The sequence below is a fragment of the Hyaena hyaena genome, unplaced genomic scaffold, assembly GCF_003009895.1.
Source record: "Hyaena hyaena isolate Hyena2069 unplaced genomic scaffold, ASM300989v1 scaffold_847, whole genome shotgun sequence".
NCBI lineage: Eukaryota > Metazoa > Chordata > Mammalia > Carnivora > Hyaenidae > Hyaena > Hyaena hyaena.
The window spans coordinates 164,998-184,927 of record NW_024081480.1 but is presented as its reverse complement, the minus strand read 5'-3'; the positions used below and the strand labels follow the sequence as shown (position 1 = coordinate 184,927).

Here is a 19,930-nt window from a genome sequence, read left to right as displayed (position 1 = left end):
CTTTTAAACAGAAAAGTTGAAGGAACAATAGAGGTAGGTGAAGTGACTGCTATGGTTAATTAGCATTTCCTTCTGAAAAGTACATATGGAAAAGATAGCATATCTTGTTGTAGATATCTAATATACAGGATTGCTATGTTTTCCCCTATGTGAAGGAAGAAAAGGAATCATTTAAATTTAAAATTCTTTTCTTCAAGAGCCATTAGGGTCATGGTTGGCATACTGATGTGATAAAATGATCACTCTGTTCTTACCATGACAGGTCTCATCCCTGAGAATTCACTTATAACATGTTAAATGGTACTAGTAATCACTAAGCTAAGTAGATACTTGGCTACTAATAGTTGGCTTTAACCCACTTAAATTATTTTGCCATCTCTAAAGTTTACACAAATACATCTCTAAAGTTTACCTCTTGATGGTAGATATGAATGCCCAGGCTCTCTCTAATAGGTATGTTAACTTAGTTCTTCTTTTAAATAAATTCAACACTTCTTTTTCTTTCCTACAGGATAACACTTTTAAGCTGGAGGACTCACATTTTGAAAATGGCCGTGGGAAGAGTCCATATGACCCTAAACTGCTGACGGCATCTCTTTTAATAGGTGCGTAGTCCACAGTTAAACAGTTAATTTTCTGTAGATAACAACCAGATTGTTCCTTTCTCTATACCAAGATTTTCCGTTATTAATCACAAACTATTTTAGGAGGATGTCAGTTGAGATATTTTCAAATATTTTGAAAACGAAGAAAAAAATACTAAATGCTGCTTTGATTATTATACTGTCTAGTCTGTGATTTTTTTTAATCAAAATGGTTTAATATGTGTCCTTAAAATTTCCTGCTCTATCACTATGTATCCGCACTAAGACTAAAATTCTTATTCTGTGAGTAAATGGTTTTGGTTTTCATTTTATATAAAAGGGGAGTTTCAAGGGAGAATTTTTTTAATTTTTAATTTTTATTTATTTCTGAGAGAGAGAGAGAGAGAGAGAGAGAGAGCATGAGCAGGGGAGGGTCAGAGAGAGAGGGAGACACAGAATCTGAAGCAGGCTCCAGGCTCTGAGCTGTCAGCACAGAGCCTGATGCGGGACTCCAACCCACAAACCATGAGATCATGACCTGAGCCAAAGTCGGATGCTCAACTGACTGAGCCACCCAGGCACCCCGAGAATTTTGTCAAGTCAGAAGGAAAGAACGAGATTATCTTTGTTCATTGTAATTACAAGATTTGTCAGGCTCTCAACATTTGGATAACTTAATCAGTACAATCGGTTTTAATGGTCAGACAATTGGCAGAGACCCTATTGTGTCACCTTGAATAAATGAAGGGCTTTTGTATTCATCTTTTTTGTTTCTTTTTTACTTTATGCCATTTTTAAAAAATCTAACAAACATTTAATGTATTTCCTCTACACTTTCCTCTAACCATCTTTTCTGGTTGTCTTCTTTCTTCTTTTCCTTCAACAATGCAGATGGGTGGGGAATCCTTAGTCATAGTTCAAAGGATAGAGATAGGAAGATCAGAGTAAGCAAAAGAGGGAGAAAACTTTAATCTATATTGAAAAATAAAAAATTCTTTCCACATATTTTCAATCATCTTTAGACTATCGCTAAATAAACACATGAACAAAAAGTGATATGTCATTAAACAATTTTTCTTTTCTTCTTTTTTTTTCAAACTTTTAGGAATGCCAGCAAACAAACAAACAAAAATATTCTGAATCATTACTCTTTTCCTGAATAATTTTTCTATCTAATCATGTAAATTATATAACTTTCATTTGCTTTTCTTTTTTTGATTTCCTTTTCTATAAAATATAGAAAGTAATTATTTGATAACATAACAAAAATGGTAGTGAAACTTTCCAAGCATAACATTTCTAATTGAATTTTGAATAAGAAATCTAGATTTTTAAAAAGTAAACTTACATCATTATTTGATATGTCATAAGGTTCAATTTTGCCAGTCTTTTGTTTTTAAAAAGTAACTTTTTTCTACTTAAAAAAATAAACTTGTCATACTGACTCCAGCATTAACTATGAAGATATATTTTTACCACTATTCTCTAGTGTTTACTTTACTAATATGTTCCACTGATCTCTGATCTCTTTTCTATTAAGAATAAGAACATTACAACATGAATTATCTCCTCTATTGCTTTTCAAATGTAGACAATTCTAGTCCATTTGATCCATTTATGGAGCATTTTAACAAAAGTTTAAGACCTGGAAGAATGCAGCAAACGTGGCACACTTACAATTTTCCTCTTCACAGATGGCCTAGCGATTACATGTAGATGACTTCCTTAAGTGCACACACAGAAATTTGAAAGTTGTGCTAAACAAAGGGGAGTTCTACCCTGCTCAAACTTGCAGCCTATACTTATTTAAATTGCATACTGAAAAAAAAAGAGACAGATATTCTTCAAAAAGAAGTATGTTAACTCGTGCCTAAAGCAGCTTTAATTTGTGGTATGTTTCTCAGTGGGGATTTGCTTGATTATTTATTTTAATATTCCATTGAGAAAGGATGATGACAGGTAAGTATTACATAGTTCATATGGTATGCAGCCACACGAGTCCACAAAGAATATGAAATTCCATAGTTTTGGTTTTATATTAGAACTTCTTTGAAAAAGCTGTTTAGGTTTGGGAAAAGGGAAAGAGAATGATGGAAGTTTCATGAGTCAAGAAGAGGATGTATGGCTAAAAAAGCAGCTTTTAAATGGAAATCCAGACCTCATTTATCCGATATGGTCACATAGTTGAGTAACTTTTAGAGGTATTTAGTGCTTATTGACAAGGAAAAGTATTCAAGCTAACATAAATTAATATCTGAATCCGCTGAATAGCAAGGTACAGAAAAATGAAATTCCCTCAAAATATCGGAATGAAAACATCATTTTCATTCAAGAGCAGTGACTTTGTTACTTGATTTCTTTATGACTATGCTATAAATTCTTCTTCTCACAGTGCACTTAATTCCCCTTGGTAGATTTTCTTGGCATTTTTTTCTTGTGCTTCTTTAGAAAGAGTACTTGCTAATTTAATGGAGGTTTTTCAACATGAATATCTCCCCAGACTTTTACATACAACAATGACAACTGTCTTCTGAAACATACAGATACTACATTGTGTATTAGAGATTGGCTACTGGGAAAGTCTATCTGCCCCAGAGATTTTGAATATATTCTCTTTATTTCAGCACATAAGAGAATTTTTCAAATTTCAAATTTAGTTGTTGGCTATTTCCATCCCCAGTACTGGAAAATAAAATTTTATGTGTGGCTCAAACCACCTATAAACTGGCTAACTGAATCTAGACAGCAGATACTTTTCATATCACCAGTCCCCCTAGTAAGCAGGGTCAACCATTAATAAGCTTTAAAACTAGATGACAGCTTAAAAATTAGTTTATGAAATTTATCAAGGTTTACTATACCTTCTTCTCAAAATGCCATAGGTTTTTAAGCCATTCACCACAGAAAATATGGATTCTCTCCTGAGCCAGGCATAGCTAGCTACTAAATTAAGTCTCCAAATCCTATAACATGTCCTAAGTTTTTAAATGTCCTTAGTAATGTTAATTTTTCAAATCTCCTTTAATAAAAATCATTTTGTCAATACAAAATAGCTCCAGTATTTACTTTTAAGTATTTCTTATTTCATCTACCTGTAAATATTTTAATGACTTTGTTTAATTTTTTAAATTAAAAATAGCAGTTTCTCCCCTGCTCAGAATAAATGCCAGGTGTGGCTACAAGAATAAAATCTTGTATTTTCCTCACTAATTAAGTGTCATCTCACATTTTCATGACATAAAAGGAATAGTCAATTTGAAAGCAGTTTTATTTCCTCATTGAAGTCTTCTCCAGTCATTGTAATGCTAATAATTTAGAAAGAATCCATCAGTAAATCTTGTTATTGAAATCTGTGGCAAAGATCTAAGACTTTTAGTTATGGTCTGTTTCTCCAAGCTAGAATTCTGCCTTGCCTCAGAGAGAATGTAATTTGACATTAGAATATGCTCTCACTTGGTATTAGATCAAATGAGGTAGTCCCTAAATTAATTAACTATAATTGAAAGTATTATTTGAACCTCTCTGAGCCTCACTTTGTTCATATGTAAAATGGCATAGACACTCTAATTCCACTAGTTTGTTGTGAGAAGTAAATAAGACACTTATTGGCATTTCACATTTGAGTGCCTACATATTTCTGGAATATATGTAGAAGTGGAAACCAAGAAAAAAAGTAATAATCATTGCTGTAAATGAGACTGAGAGCCTGAAAGACAGATTTGATACCTTATAAATTTTATATTTCAGATTTTGTACCACATGCACATATTAACTACTTCAAAATGTTAGTTCTAAAAGGATGATAAAAGTAACAAACGCAGCACATTATATTTATCATGCAGAGAAAATGCTCAATAAATGTAAAAATGTAAAATTATTCCCAAACCTTTCCACTCTCAAGAAATGGATTACATCCATGTTCTGTGTTTGTGTGTGTGTATCTGTGAAAAAGAAAGAGACATAAGTTTATTTTTCCTCTGTTTGTAATTACTATGTTATTGTGTGAGTGAATTTACTTAAGGTGTTAACAGCATAATGGCTTGTCTTTAGGTTTGTTTGATTTTTGCTCAACATCCATGTCACACGTTACACCTGTGTTAGTAATGCTGCAGTTTCATCAGGAAATGTTTTTTTCACATCTACTTCTCACCACACCCTTCTTAGGAATTGTAACCCAATACGTTAATTGATCTAAGCCACGTTTTTACTTCATATTGAGCTGTGAACATAAAGTGCAGAGTACATATGAACTTTTTGTTTTTAACACATGCTTCTCAGGTAACCTCTGCCATGGTGGAAATGCAACTTTCATTTCATGCAGCTTTCACTAAACTTTTTGTTCATCTCAGTAAAGAATGCTTTCCTTAGAGACAGTTAAAAAACTTATGGTTGAGAAAGAACGCAGTGTACTCAAATAGCAACTTTCATAGTTGACAGTTTTTAGGTTGTTAGTTACATATGTCAGTACTAGTTTTTCTCAGTCTGATGTATTATTTTTGAGATATCAAACTTGCTATCTGGTGTTTTTTTGTAGAGACTGAAAACTAATTGAATATCTACAATTACTTTGATATATATAACAATTCCTTAGGTATATTATTATACCAGCAATTTAATAAAATTGAGTAAATGTCATATTTTCTTTCACCACTAACTTAGTATATATGGAAAAAATGTGTCTTAACCATAATGCTATTTGAATCATTGTAGGATAACATTTACCTATATATTACTTCAGATTTTCAAGAAGACTTATATTAAGGGTCAGAAAACTGGAAAATTAGCGATCTGTCCAAGGATCAGCATGTAACTTGAGAACTTTATAAAAGGCCTAGAAACTACAAAAGAAGTTTGGCAAATTATGTTTGTTCAAAAAACATGTTTGTTCAAAAATAAGCCAACTGAAGTATAGTAAATTTCTTATACTCAGTTTTCATTACATCATTTTATAGAGCCACAAAATGTACTAAGTCTTTAATCCATGGTGGAAATGCACACATATATTAAATAAAATATATTCTAAGTTATTATTTATTTGCTTATGAAAATGCAAAAGTAGTATATATTCTAAGACTTATACATTTGGACCAGATAATAAATATGAAATACAGTTTCTTTGGAATAGTCATCCCTGCTAAGAATCAGCATCTCAGCAGAAATTCTGCATTAAGGCCTGATATAAAAAACAGTTACTGATATTGGGGTGCCTGGGTGGCTCAGTCGGTTAAATATCTGACTCTTGATAGCGTCTTGGGTTATGATCCCAGGGTTGTGGGATAGAATCCTGCATAGGACCCTGCCGATTTTCTCTCTCTCTCTCTCTCTCCCTCCTTCCCTCTGCCCCTCTCCCCCACTTGTGCACTCTCTCTCTAAAAATAAAAAAAAAAATACATTGTTGTTTTTAATTTATTTTTATTTTATTTTTTACAAATAGTTTATTGTCAAGTTGGTTTCCATATAACACCCAGTGCTCATCCCCACAAGTACCCTCCTCCATGCCCATCTCCTCCCTCCCCCCAACACCCATCAGTCCTCGGTTTGTTCTCAGCATTCAAGAGTCTCTCATGGTTTGCCTCTCTCCCTTTCCCCCACCATTTCCCCTCTGTTTCTCCCCCATGGTCCTCCGTTAAGTTTTTCCTAATCCTGACAACTAATCTTTGACAAAGCAGGAAAGAGTATCCAATGGAAAAAAGACAGCCTCTTTAACAGATGGTGCTGGGAGAATTGGACAGCAACATGCAGAAGAATGAAACTAGATCATTTTCTCACACCATACACAAAAATAAACTCAAAATGGATAAAGGACCTGAATGTGAGACTGGAAACCATCAAAACCCTAGAGGAGAAAGCAGGAAACAACCTCCTTGACCTCAAAAAAAAATACATTGTTAAAGATATGTATTATTTTGGGGCACCTGGGTGGCTCAGTCAGTTAAGCATCAGACTTCCGCTCATGGCATGATCTCACAGTTCATGAGTTCAAGCCCCGTGTCAGGCTTTGTGCTGGCAGCTCGGAGCCTGGAGCCTGCTTTGGATTCTGTCCCTGCTCGTACTCTGTCTCTCTCTCAAAAATAAATAAACATTCAAAATAATAACAAAAAAATAAAATAAACCAACATTTTAAAAAATATATATTATTTTAAAAAGCTACTGATATTTAGCATTGGGAATATGAGAATGTATCCTTCATGGCCACTAAATCACCTGGTGCCCTATAGCTCACAGAAATCACATTGACTCTTGCTAAAAATAGTATTCAGGTGGGAGGGCATTTCCTATGACTGGAGGCAACTGGTGCCTAAACTGCAAACTTCCTTTGGTTTCTGAGTCCACTCTTTAACTCTGCTTTTAATATTAAATTGATCAGTAGCTCTCCTACTGAAGAATTCTCTGCTTTCTCTAAATAACCTACTTACCTCTTGTCAAAAGGGAAACAAAATCAGTCTTTCTGCCTTTGCCTTCATTTGTATTGATTTTTGCTTTCCATAAATAAAAGTGTAAGTTATAAAACAAGTACATAAATTAGTAAGAGAAACAAATACTTCTATATATCTACCACTTTTGATGGTGTTTTTTCACTTCTACTGTGCATGGAGTTTACACATAATAGCAACTCACACTGATTTTACTTACACTAATACAGGCCAAAAAAAAAGATTAAAGGAAAGGAATTAAATCTACTGATTTCCAGTTATATAATAAAATAAGTCACAGAGATACTTAAAAAGAATAATTACTGACATTCTTTACTCTTCCATTTATGATTAAACCTTCTGTTGGACATGTTGTGTCTGACTATACTCTGATATGAAATTGTTCAGTTTTCACTTTTGGTGATTCTGTTTTCACCTTTCCTGATTTTTATCACGTAGCACGTGTTTGAGAGGGCAATGAGGTTCAACTAATAATTTAATACTTTTGATTTTTCAAGGTAAAGAAGACACAAGGCATCCTATGACAGCTGTTGCAACATGAAAATTTGAAATTAACATGAACATTTTAGGTTGCTATTATAACACATTTTTAAGTAATACTTTCTTATTCACACAGATCAAGAAGAATAATACGCCTGAAGTTTAAAAATCTGTTACATCCATTTATCAATTATTTGTAAAAAGATAAAATAGTAACCCTAATGAAAGTATTTTAGTGATTAAATGTAAGTTACAATTAAGGAGACAGTAAGCACTTATCTTTGAAACTCATAGGTAGCTCTTTCATAGAATTTTGCTTAGGAAAGGTTTATTTTGGGGGCACACAGGTGACTCAGTTAATCGTCCAACTCTTGATTTCAGGTGAGGTCATGATCTCACAGCTTGTGGGACTGAGCCCCATATCAGACTGTCCTGAGAGCATGGAGCCTACTTGGGAGTCTCTTTCTCCCTCTCCCCCCCCCCCCCCGGTCTTCTCAAAATAAATAAGTAAACTTTAAAAAAAGGTTTTTTTTTTTTTTTTACCTTGTGTGTAGGTAAAATATTATTGCAGCTACTACAGTGAGAAGAGGGCAGATTTGAACTTGATATTTAATTAAGGGAAGAGAGCACAAGATGCCTTTAAATTCCAAAGATACCATATTATGACAACTTAGGATGTTCTATGAGTACCATTCATTTGAATATATTATCAAATCATCATTTTGTTTTGATTCACAACAGTCCAAAATACTGATCAGTATCCTTAAAGTCTGTAAGATAAGGTATCTTTTTATTAATATTTCAAGTTATAACCTGGAGTTATCCATTGTTCTGCTTCACTCTTCTCCACCGCCTTGGACATCATCTAAAATTTGGTGCATCGAGACACTTCAGAGAACCATAGGCTCTACCAAAGGAACTGATTTGAGTTAGACCACTGAGACTGTCTATTTTCATTATAAAGGCTTCATGTATAGGTGAGAATTGAGTGTGTGACCAAAGAATATCACAGGAGAAATCAGATCCGTAAGACTTTCCCAAAGGCATTTATAATTAAAGATACACAGAAGGTTTCTGCTTTATCTAACAAATATTCAATATAAATATGAAATTCAATATAAATATGAAAATCCTTTGGAAATAATAGTGTTATACAAATGTTTAATTTATAATTTATCTATGCCTATTTTATTTTCTGATTATTTTTCAAGTCACTGAATTCAGAAACATGAACTTACCCGAATGATCAACAAGATAATACTGAGTTTACTGGTAATTTTACTTCAAGACGATTTCACACTTTTTTGTTTTTCATTTTGCTGATAATTCATTATAAGTTAGTAAGCAATTATGTGTTTCCTGGATGAAATAACATGAGGTATTTTTTGTTTAAAGGAAAGAAAAAGTAATTTGTACAACCTTCAGCTTATTAAAAGCTTGTACAATTTAGTGCAAGAGGCTAGGGATTAAACAGGCCTGAGTTTGAACTTTTACCCTTACTCTACTAGTCATCAGCTGAGCAACCTTGGGTTTCTTGAACTGTTAAGCAGGGATACCATTTACATCATGCTGTTGTTGACAGAACTAAATGAGATAATTTGAGTGTCAAACCAGTGCCTGACTGCCCAGCAAACACAGAATGGTATTCAGTAAATATTAACTGCTCTTTCTCCTCCCTTTTACCTTTTCCTTTTTCTTTTAACCTTGTGATTATGATTCCTCCATTATAACTCTGACCTAGAGTTAATTTAAGTAAAAATGAGTAAAAAACACAGTATAATCTTAAACTGTGGAGCTTATGACCTGTATTTGTCCCATTTCTTTTATATCTGAAACCATGTGAATAAGACACATTTCTTTTATAGCTGAAACTACATGATGGACTTGCTTTAGACTATGTTAATAACTTTTACTAAGAGCACTTCTCCCACCTCCTACATTCAAAAATTAAAAAGCAAGAAAAAAATTTTGGTGAGGAAAATGACTTTTCTTTCTAAAGTATTCCAGAATCTTACTAATTCAGGTACCACTAAAAAGGAAATATATTGAAAATTAATTTCCATTAAAATAAAAACTACAGAAGATTTTACAGTGATATCTTAACCTAATAAATAAGGATATTAGAACTACAGTAGCTTTGCACCTTTAAAAATGTGATGAGTATACTAGGTATTTTGCACTTTGTCTCATGTTATAATAGAAAAGAATAAATGTTAGGTCTTAGTACTGTCCACCAAACTGTATTTTAGTCAGTTATTTGAAGTTGGCACTTACGGAGTAGATTCTTAATCAGTGAGTGATTGCATAATAAAATACTCTTTTCAACAAAGAGAAAGGATAAAAACGAGTAACTGTATAATGATGCAGATAGCATATCTGTGTACTTTCTAGTAGGGTCAGAACATGTAACTTATCTTCTGTTTGATTTGTTTTGTTTTTCTTTCCTTAATTGAATTAAAGTATGTGTATGTGGTTTCATTCTGTCACAACGCAGATGGAGAACTATACTCTGGGACTGCAGCTGACTTTATGGGGCGAGATTTTGCTATCTTCAGAACTCTTGGACACCACCACCCAATCAGAACGGAGCAGCATGATTCCAGGTGGCTCAACGGTAGGTTGTGTGTGCAAAAACACAAGCATGTTACGTAACACGTGTTAACTGGAGTAGTCAGTAGAGAGCTTGCCTTGTACAGTATCAGTGGAGTGACTTGAGATTTTGTATGCCATTGAACTTGTGGTGGTGACCTCATGACTGTGGGTGTGAGAAAATAGGGGAAAAAGAGCAAAACGAGATTAAAAGATTGAGGGAAATCTTTGCTTCATGCCAAAATTGAAGTTTCTCAGCAGTTAACTGTGGAGAGAAATAGATCTGGGCTGGAGCTGCGGAAGGGAGGCAATGGAAAAAGATAAGAGGACTTACCAGTCTTGTCTCACATGGATACCACAACACATAATCGTCATGTAGTACATTTTTCCTCCGCGTCTCTCATGGTGCCCTGAGAGTATCATATATTACTGAACGTATTAAAAAATTGTAATGCTAATAACATTACATTGAAAACACTTTCAAAATCTCAAAAGACTTTTATATTATTTCATTTTATTCTCTTTTCATCTTCCTTAAATCCTCTTTGAGTTTTTATAGGTGAGGATATTAAGACTACTATTTTATCTAAGATCCTGTCTAATTCAGTAGTAGAATTTTTGGAAGAAGAACCCAGTTTCATGAACTTCAGGCACTGGCTTCACTTTGATCAAGGAGATCCCTTCCTTTTTTACTCTCTTTCTCTTTTCAGTATATAAATAAATTTAGTATAGGAGAAAATGTGCAAAATTTATATGCCTAAAGTAAATAAATACAATTTTCCTGGTTTTACTTCCTCATAATAAGGATGGAGCTCATGGTTTATAGTCTATCTAAGTTCTCAGTAAGATGCTTGAATATCTCATTCTTCACATTTTTCCTGCCCTTCCTGGAACCCAAAATTCCATTTATCACTTCTTTCATTGGTTTGTTAGAAGAAAATCACAGTTCTGCTTTTGAGCTTCACTGAAGCTTCCAGAGACCCTGAGTTGTGTGTGATAATCTGTCCTGAAATATCTCATATTTTAAAGTGACTACTGAAAACATAAAACACACCTCTTATTACTTCAGTGAGCATCTTTGCCTTCTTGCAACATTTCTGATTATCCTATTATTTTTTTATGTGTTAAAGTAAATGGTGTGCCTCTTCCATGTTTGACCTCTCTGCCTTTCCACTAAATTGTATTGATATTTTTTCATAACTTTACCCAGTGTCCATTTCTTTTGTTGTTTTTATCTCTCTATCCCTGATTTCCTCCCCTGACCTGAAGACTTGTCTCTTCTATCCAAACCCTTCCTTTAATCATGGTGTAAAATGAAGTCCCTATGCATCTAAGTCCATTTACGGAGTTGCCTTTAGCCAACTTTAAACCTGAGTTTGAGCCCATGAAACTGCTTCTCTAAAAGTAACTGATAACTTTATATACCCTTTCTTTAAACCAGTCTCTTCATTTGGACAATATCTTTTGTAGTATTTCTTATTGTTAAGTAGCCCTTTCTCTTTAAAAAGTCAGTTCTCTTAGCTTCCCTTGTTTCCTGCTCTCCCAAGTTTCCAGTTAAGTTTGACATCACTTCCCCTTTGTTTGTTCTCTTCAATGAAGATGATGCCTCATATCGTTCATAATTGAACATTCATAACTGAGTGCAAACACTGTGGTGTTCAAAAGGGTTTGGACATATAGTCAAATATTTACCCTGGGGCAGGGGTACAGGAGAAATAGTGGGTGACCACATGAGAAATTAGTAGCCTCCCCAAGGAAAGGAAAAGATGCTAAGATCACCATAAAACTATCTGTGTAAAACTATAAAAGAACCAAACTCTAAAATCCCAGGGAATAATTTTGAAGTATTCACTGTCAATTATTATGCCTGGCCTTTGTATGGAGGCAAAATTAGTGGGTGAAAAAAAAAAAAAAAACCTCTTTCAACATTGCTATCTGCTCTGTTCTCAAATTGAAATAGTTATGTAGGAGGGGAAAAATGTTTGTTTTTTATTCAGCAAGGAGTCTTTGATCTACTAAGAACTCTAAAGGGTATACAGGCTTTCACTGTCCATGTGAAAGAAAATCCAAGAAGATGGAATAACATAAAGGAGACTATAGTATCCATTTCATTTTTATGGCTTTGCAGGAAAAAAGTCATCAAGTTAAAGCTGCTTTTGTGTTGTACACTTACATGTTGACAGCTGAGTCTGAAGAATTTACACTGTGGGAAAGCAGTCATTGTCCACAGCTCTGTACTTCATCTTGCAAATGTGTAGTTCATTTGAGAATTCGGTTATCAGTCTCTCAGCACTAAACGTGAGAACTGATTTTACCATATTAGCACAAAGGTTACACTTGACAGGGTGCAGAAACCAGAACTGCTGCAAGATGGAGGATGCGGACACATTTGAGATAGAACCAAGGGACTGTGTGAATCACAAGCCTTGTGAAATTAAATGCCATTCCAGAATAAAATTGGAAACATAATGTTTACATATTCATGCATAAAATAAATGAGTTTGAGGCATCAGCGTAGACTACACAATCATTTGTGCTGCCAGAAGTAATAAATACTTGCAAGGTACTTTTTGGAAGTTCTTTGGAGCTATTAAAATTAATTTTGGCACAGGATTTACTTTTCTTTTCTCACATCAATCCAGGCCTGTTCGATTATTTTGGACGTACCAGTTGGCCTATTTTAGGTGACTTTTAATTTTTACTCCTGCCGAAGAAAAATAATAAACAAAAATGGTTGCCTACAGTTAGATCTTAAAATATCTTGCTATTTTTAATGTAATTCCACTATTTTGATAACTAAAATTTACTCTTCTATTATAGCATCAATGAAGGTTTAGATACTACTTTCTTTTAATAGGAAAAATTAGGAATGAGTAACAATTTTTGATGAAGAAACATGAGAGAAGGAATCTATTGATTTTTATATAACTGTGTTTTAAAAACTATCTTTTAAATTAGCCCCTAGTTTAGGTTACTAGATGTTAGAACAACTTTTGATTTCAGAAAATGTATTGGTTTTAGTTTGACGTGATGTGCGTAAATTCACTGTTTTTCCTTGTACATTATAAACTCTCTCCATCTTATATCATTTTAACTTCATTTAAACTTCACTTCCAATTTCAGCTAAGAATGTGAAAATTAGGTACAGTTGTTCTTTACATTTTCATAGTAAAGAAACTAAGTTTATGGTGATGTTAGAGTCATAACTTCTTAACCATATGGTATGTAAATTCTACTGCCTACTTCTTACATGTATTAACCATTCATTAGAGCAAATGGTTGCTAGCCCACATTTATTTTTCTTTTTGATGGACACTGTTTCCAATATTGTTTTTGTCTTGGACTGATGGTAGGATGCAATATGAAATGGGGGAAAGACTATTGTCTTTAGACTTTAGACTATAGTCACTTAAAGTGAGCTTCACCTTGTCTTTACTTTTAATGGGATTATAATACTACTTACCTCTTACAGTTGTAAAAAACTGATGATATGATAATGTGTAAAAAGTACTAAGCAAACAACTGGCGTATAGTAAGCACTCAATAAATGTGAGTTTTCTCTGTATCCTTTACCCCACTTCCATTGGGTGGAGCATACTTAAGAAGCTTCGTCAGACCCATTCTGTGAGTGATTATATTTGAGTCAGGGTGAAAGGGCAGTCCGAGTGAGGTTTAATATATGAAACCACATGCATCCTTGAGAGAGCCAAGGCCCAGTGAACACAAACAGACCTAATTACAGTGCCCAGAGTGTGAGGCCTTCCCACTCATTTCAGGAAGACCTGTTTTCTTTTAGTGGAATTTCCTAAAAGGATCGTGCCTGTGGATAGACAAACCCACTTGCTTTTTTCTGTAATTGAAATGGTATGCAAGTCATCATTCCACTTCCTTTCACTTGTAACACTTGTACCAGGATGGTCTGCCCTTATTGGAATCAGCATAGCTTCCTCTGCGGTCGTGTACTAGGATTTTTCGTGTTCTCTCAAGATTCAAGTTTCTCCACAAGACATTTTTGTGAAAATAGAACCAAGAAATGTGACCGCAAATAAACTATGAGAAGACAAATTAATATTACATAGTACCAGATACCTACTCTCAAATCACTTGTACAACTATTTCAATGCTCTGTTTTAATTCTACCGCTTTCAAAGGCATAAACTGTCAAAGTATCCAATTGGATTTTTTTTTATAATAAAGCGAATTCTCTAGCTCTGCATAATGTCAGACTTCTTAATGATGCCATTCTGAATTATTTCTCTGGCTTATGTAAGTCAGTATTATTTGACTGGCCTTGGAGGAAAAAGCCCTCTGGATGCCTTATTTTATGGTTATATGGTCAGATGAGTTTCATAGAAGTTGAGTGACCATTCAGTTAAAACAACCACAATGTCCTCTTGGTTTTCATAGCCTGTAAAAAAGCAACAGGGTTATGGTCTTTTTTTTAACTTCTGAATCACATATCCTATGAATTCTGTTCTGTATTTATTAAACATTCTCAGGTATCAATGTAAGGAGTCACAAGTCAAAATTATAATATTATTGGTTATTTTTGCTGAAATTATGCTGAAGTATAGAAACATAATATTTCAAAACAGTCTGTACCTAAATACAACATAGTAGTCGCCTGAGGTTTTGTCTCCTGAATCTGCTACCAAGGAAATTTTTAATCCTGATACATAATGCATACCTCCCAGAAGTATAATCTTTTTAAAAAATAAATACACAGCATGAAACTGTTCTACTCTCCAGATGATGATAAATTTAATAAACTCACTAAATTTTTCTTTTCATAAAGAGCAAAAGTTAGCAAATATTACTTTATTTGGTCTCCTTTTCTGAGGACCCATTTCTCTGTCACATTTTGTCTAAAGAACATAATCACTTTAAACTGGTACAACTCTCCAGTAGGGTATATTAGACACACACTTTGAACCACTTATTTCAGAATTTATCATTTATTGATGAGAGTAGAAAAGTAACATTTCAAGGTATCATTACATTTATTTAAGGGAATCCTACTTTTTAAATTAGAATCGATGAAAATGTAGAAAAAGGAGACAATATCTTGGAAAATTCTTTAAATTGAAGGCAGCTCCAAGTTTTTCTTGGTTTTCAACATTATTCTCTCTAGTCTTACCATCAGTTTAATGAATACAGAGCCTGTCTATACCAATTTCCTCTTCTAGACTCACTACATTCAGAGCTCAGTGGGCTTCAATAGGGATTTACTGCTGACTGGGTAATCTGGGTTCATGTGTGCAGTGACATCAAGCAAGAGATTTACCCAAAGAAGTGGATGCCATGACAATGCGTGTAACCATGGTGTGACCGGCCTCTCTGACATGGCTCTCAAAAGCTTTCCCTCTGTGAAAACAGAAGCCTGTTTGCAAATTAATTAGTTTCTGGCGGCAGCTTGATTGTTGACCCAGAGTTTGTAGAGTGGAAAAACAATCAGATTAGTGTGCTCAGGGTAAAAGACCAGTGTGCAGTTGCGTGTGGCTTGCTCAACCATTGAAACTATGAATGGACTGAAACAAATTCTTTTCTGAGAAGCCTAGGCAGAGGTTAAGTGTGATGAGCCTAGAGCTCCCCAACAGCAGGGGCTGGGGAATTAAAGGATTTTAGCCAGATAAAGCTGAATGACAGCAAGTGATGCCATTGAATTTTAATGGCATGGATAGTTTTGAGGGGGAAAAAACACAAAACACTTGTTACCTTCTAATCACTCTGAGTGGGAAGAGTAAGTTGCCATATTATTAGATGTCAGCTTGACACAAATACTTCCCTAGTGATAGATTTCAGAGGCTTTCAGACTCTCAGTTTTTAATTATAATGCCTCAAAAAATATCAAATTGGTAAAAAATTATAAAGTAACTGTCTTTTCATGTAGGTGAAATATTTACTTGTTTATATACTCTATCTTATGAGGTGTTATCTTCACATGCTCAATAAAATTAATCCTGAATTAAGAGGTAATGTTGACTCCTGAGAATAGGTATTATGCTGTTTATTTTTATAAGTACCAAATCACATAAACATGCCAAGAAAGGAAGTCCTCAAGCTTAGGACAAAAAGCAATTCTGCATGTAGTTCTTGATGATTAAAATTTGCTTAGTCAATAAATTATTGTTTACACTTAATTTTGTAAGATTACCTAACACATTAAGCCTTGTATACTTTTTCTTTTTAGATACCATTGTCAGATGGCTACCTAATAACAGCTCTGATGCGTATCACAATACTTTCCCGTTTGAAAATCATTTATGTCTCAGTTTACAAGTGAATTGAATCCAGATTTTGCTGCCTGTCAAGTCCTTTATCTTCTCATCCTAAATGACTTTTCCAGTATTAAACACTAACATACTCAAATCAAATAGAGTTGGTTGTCCTCAAATTTATTCTCTTTTATTTAACCACACCACTCTACTGATCGATTTTAATCTTTCCAGCTTTAACTCTCAAGAGCACATAGGTGCTCACTTGTATTTATCATGGGAACTACCACTTTGCCTTACACTCTAAGAAATACCAAGTAAGAAATTCTTGAATGAATCTGCTTTGAAGGCTCTGGAGTTGAATTGACTGTGTTTGAATCCCAAGTACTCCACCTGTATGGAATTGGAGGCAGTTTACTTATTTCCATCACCCAGTTATGATTTGTAAAACAGGGTTAATATTAATATACCATTGTGCTGAGAATGCATGAGAGTCCACACAGGTTAATAAGAATAGTATCTGATAATACGGTAAATGCTCACGACAGCTGCAGTTGCTTCTGCTGTCATTTGCACAGAGGCTCCCAACATAGCACCTAATGCACATTTAGCAGATTAATACCCTAAACCTGTCTGAAGGTTATGCTTGCCTGTTTTTAAACTGTTCTCAGGCTGTTTTGTTTTAGTTGATCATTGACATGGGGCACTTAGTGCATCAAGAATATATAAAATATTTAGCTTTAGTATTAAGATAGCAAATAAAATTTTAACCAAATTAAGTGTAACAAAATTAGCAGAAGAAATAATGAAATGATGAACCCAGTTTTTCCAAGTGTTAATTTAGCTCTAGCAAGTACAGTATTTGTCACTTATGAAAAGAAATCATTAAGTTAATTCTTTGTTAACAGTTTTACCAGTATTAAGAAGACATCGCTTTCAGGACTCTAGGAAAATCATTTATTCTGCTCTGTCACAGCTCAGCTTTAGGTTTTTTGTTTCGTTTTGTTTTGTTTTGTGTTTTTGTTTTTGTTTTTGTTTTTGTTTTTTATGTGTGGACAGACATTGTTGTTAACCTTTGGGATAGCGGTTGAAAGTGTGGAGACTGTGGAGCCTGACTCCTTGAGTTGGGCATGAGCTGAGCAACTGTAGATGGCAGATACAAGATTTCTGTGCTTCATGTCTCCTTTTTTCTAGTGTAAATAATAATATTTCCTCCCCTTTCTGTTAAGAAGATTACATATGAGTAAGTTCATATAAAGCATTTGCAAAAGTGACTACTCCTATCAAAACAAAACAGTTGATGTTATGCAGGAATTTTAAGGAAGGGAACCATAAAATACCTAATTATGCCACGTCACTAAAAACGTAGTAGAGTGCACAATCTCACTTAACTGAGCAGCCAGTATTTTTCTAGGAAAGCAGTGAAAGTGACTACAAGATGAGAATGAAGCGACGAGGTGAAGTGAGGGTGATACAATCCCTTCATTAGATGGAGTCTATACATGCACTATTTCTTACCTAATAATGTGTGTACATTTTGATGAAAATATATCTACCACTCCTTTGCTTCCATGGAAAAAAGTATTTTTTAAGCTTAATCACACATAGTTACTTACACATGACAAAGAGTCATTAAAATGGTCTAAATTTCACATATCAACTAAATAAAAATTACAAAATGTTATCCAGTAAAAGGATCTTAAAAATATTTTCCCAATAACATTAGTAAGAAGATTTAAGTATGTTTTTTACCGTTTAAAAGAACATTTCAAGTTAGAATTGTTTGTGTCACTATATGATTTAAGAAATGAAACGGGAAAATCAAAGCCCCTTCTCCTTCCGTCCCTACCTCCCACACCCTGCACTAATCAGTCTCTCAGTTTCCTATAGCACTTTGGATCATCCCGTAAATTCTATATTTTTAACTGTATACCACTGTACATAAGGTACTATATAAATTTTGATTCAAAACTAAAGATACAGGGGCATCTTGGTGGCTTAGTCAGTTGAGCGCCTGACTTCAACTCAGGTAAATAATCTTCGCAGTTCCAGAGTTAGAGTCCCACATCGGGCTTACTGCTGTCAGTGCACGGCCTGCTTTGGATCCTCCATCCCCCTTTCTCTGCCTCTGTTCTGTTTGTGGGCACTCTCTCTCTCTCTCTCTCAAAAAAAAAAGAAAAACAATAAACAAAAATACATAAATAAATAAATAAATAAATAAATAAAAATACACAAAGATACATACTTGAAAACCAATTACAATTTGCTAGTAATAGTAATTTATTAATGTAAGTATAAAAGTTTTATTTGTTAGAAGTGTAGTTTTTAGTATTTTGCTTGATGATTTGCTAAATAAAAACTGTTTTTGGATTTAATATAAGCTGATAGCGTAAGAGACTCATCAAAAATGTGTCTCTTCAATATGTTTATAAATTGTCTAAATTCTTATAAGTCCAAATAATCTCTTTTGTTCATTTAATTGCTGATAAAAAAAAAAAGCTATCAGGGTTTCAGTATCAAAGAGAGCAAAACCAGTTGTAAATTTATGAAATCCTAACAGGAATATTTATGGAAATAGGTGACAGCCGATTGAGCTTTTCCTTTGGGATCCACACTGCCTTTTCTGGTTAGCATACAATGGAATTTAACTTCTAGCTAGTACAGAATTGTGTTTTCAGTTTATACATTGTCTTATGACCCACTTATAATTTAGTGAACTTTAATATCTCTGATCCTTAAAGCTGAGCCATGCCAAGGCTGATATCAGAGGGCTGACTTACCACTTAATTGCTTAGTATCCTAGAGTCACTGTTTTATCAAATATGTTTTCTAAACACATTCAAAAATAAATGAATGGATTATACAGATGTTTTGCAGAACGAGAAAACAATCTTGTAAGTCAAATGAAAATAATGAATTCTGAAGGTAGGAAAGAATAATACGTGGATTATCATAAAACGTAACATTTTTGGATGAATTCAGGGGAAAGAAACCAAGTTATACTAACAATTCACAGCGAATTTGGGCTTATAGAGCTAGGTGGAGCAGACAGGGTATAGGATACCTTTGATCAATTACCTTTTCATGTGTTTGCAGTAGTCATATTAAATATTTTGAAGAGAAATTATTGAAGTAGTGGGATAATGCTGTTTGCCATAAGAAAACTAATGACTGTCCTTCCTGTTATGTTATTGCTATTGGTTTCCTTTAAATAAAAAAAGGGAGAAAAAGCACATTCCTTTATAGTTATAACTCAGTGCTCAAATTAAGAAAATTATAGTGAAATTGCCTTTGAAAGACCTTGAGATAATTGTGTGCTAATGAATCTTAAATTGTGAACTAATTTTCCATGTTTCTTTTTTTTTCTGAGCTGAAACTATTTTTATTTCATTCCTCCTTCGTTTCTAATTCCTGAATGAGAGCAACTTGTAGAAAGCAATTGAAAAGACACTGGAGCTAGGAACATGGTAGCATGAAGTAGAAAAACAATGGCAAACAGTTAATAGGTCCAACTTTGTTGCTGTGCAATGCACAAGTCATTTGGTAGTGATACCGCAGAGACAGCACCAAAGAAAAATGTAGCCGTGGAATGAAGATTTGCAGAATCTTTACTAAAATCATTATAATT

General features: G+C 34.0%; 1 protein-coding gene across 1 annotated transcript in view; it reads left to right on the top strand.

The window, feature by feature from the left end:
- Positions 1 to 19,930, top strand: part of SEMA3A (semaphorin 3A) — a 204,203-nt gene that overhangs the window by 116,981 nt on the left and 67,292 nt on the right. Inside the window, exons 5-6 of the mRNA XM_039219925.1 lie at positions 512 to 605; positions 9,993 to 10,112. Of these exons, the coding sequence (XP_039075856.1) occupies positions 512 to 605; positions 9,993 to 10,112 (214 nt within the window). The remainder of the gene's footprint in view (positions 1 to 511; positions 606 to 9,992; positions 10,113 to 19,930) is intronic.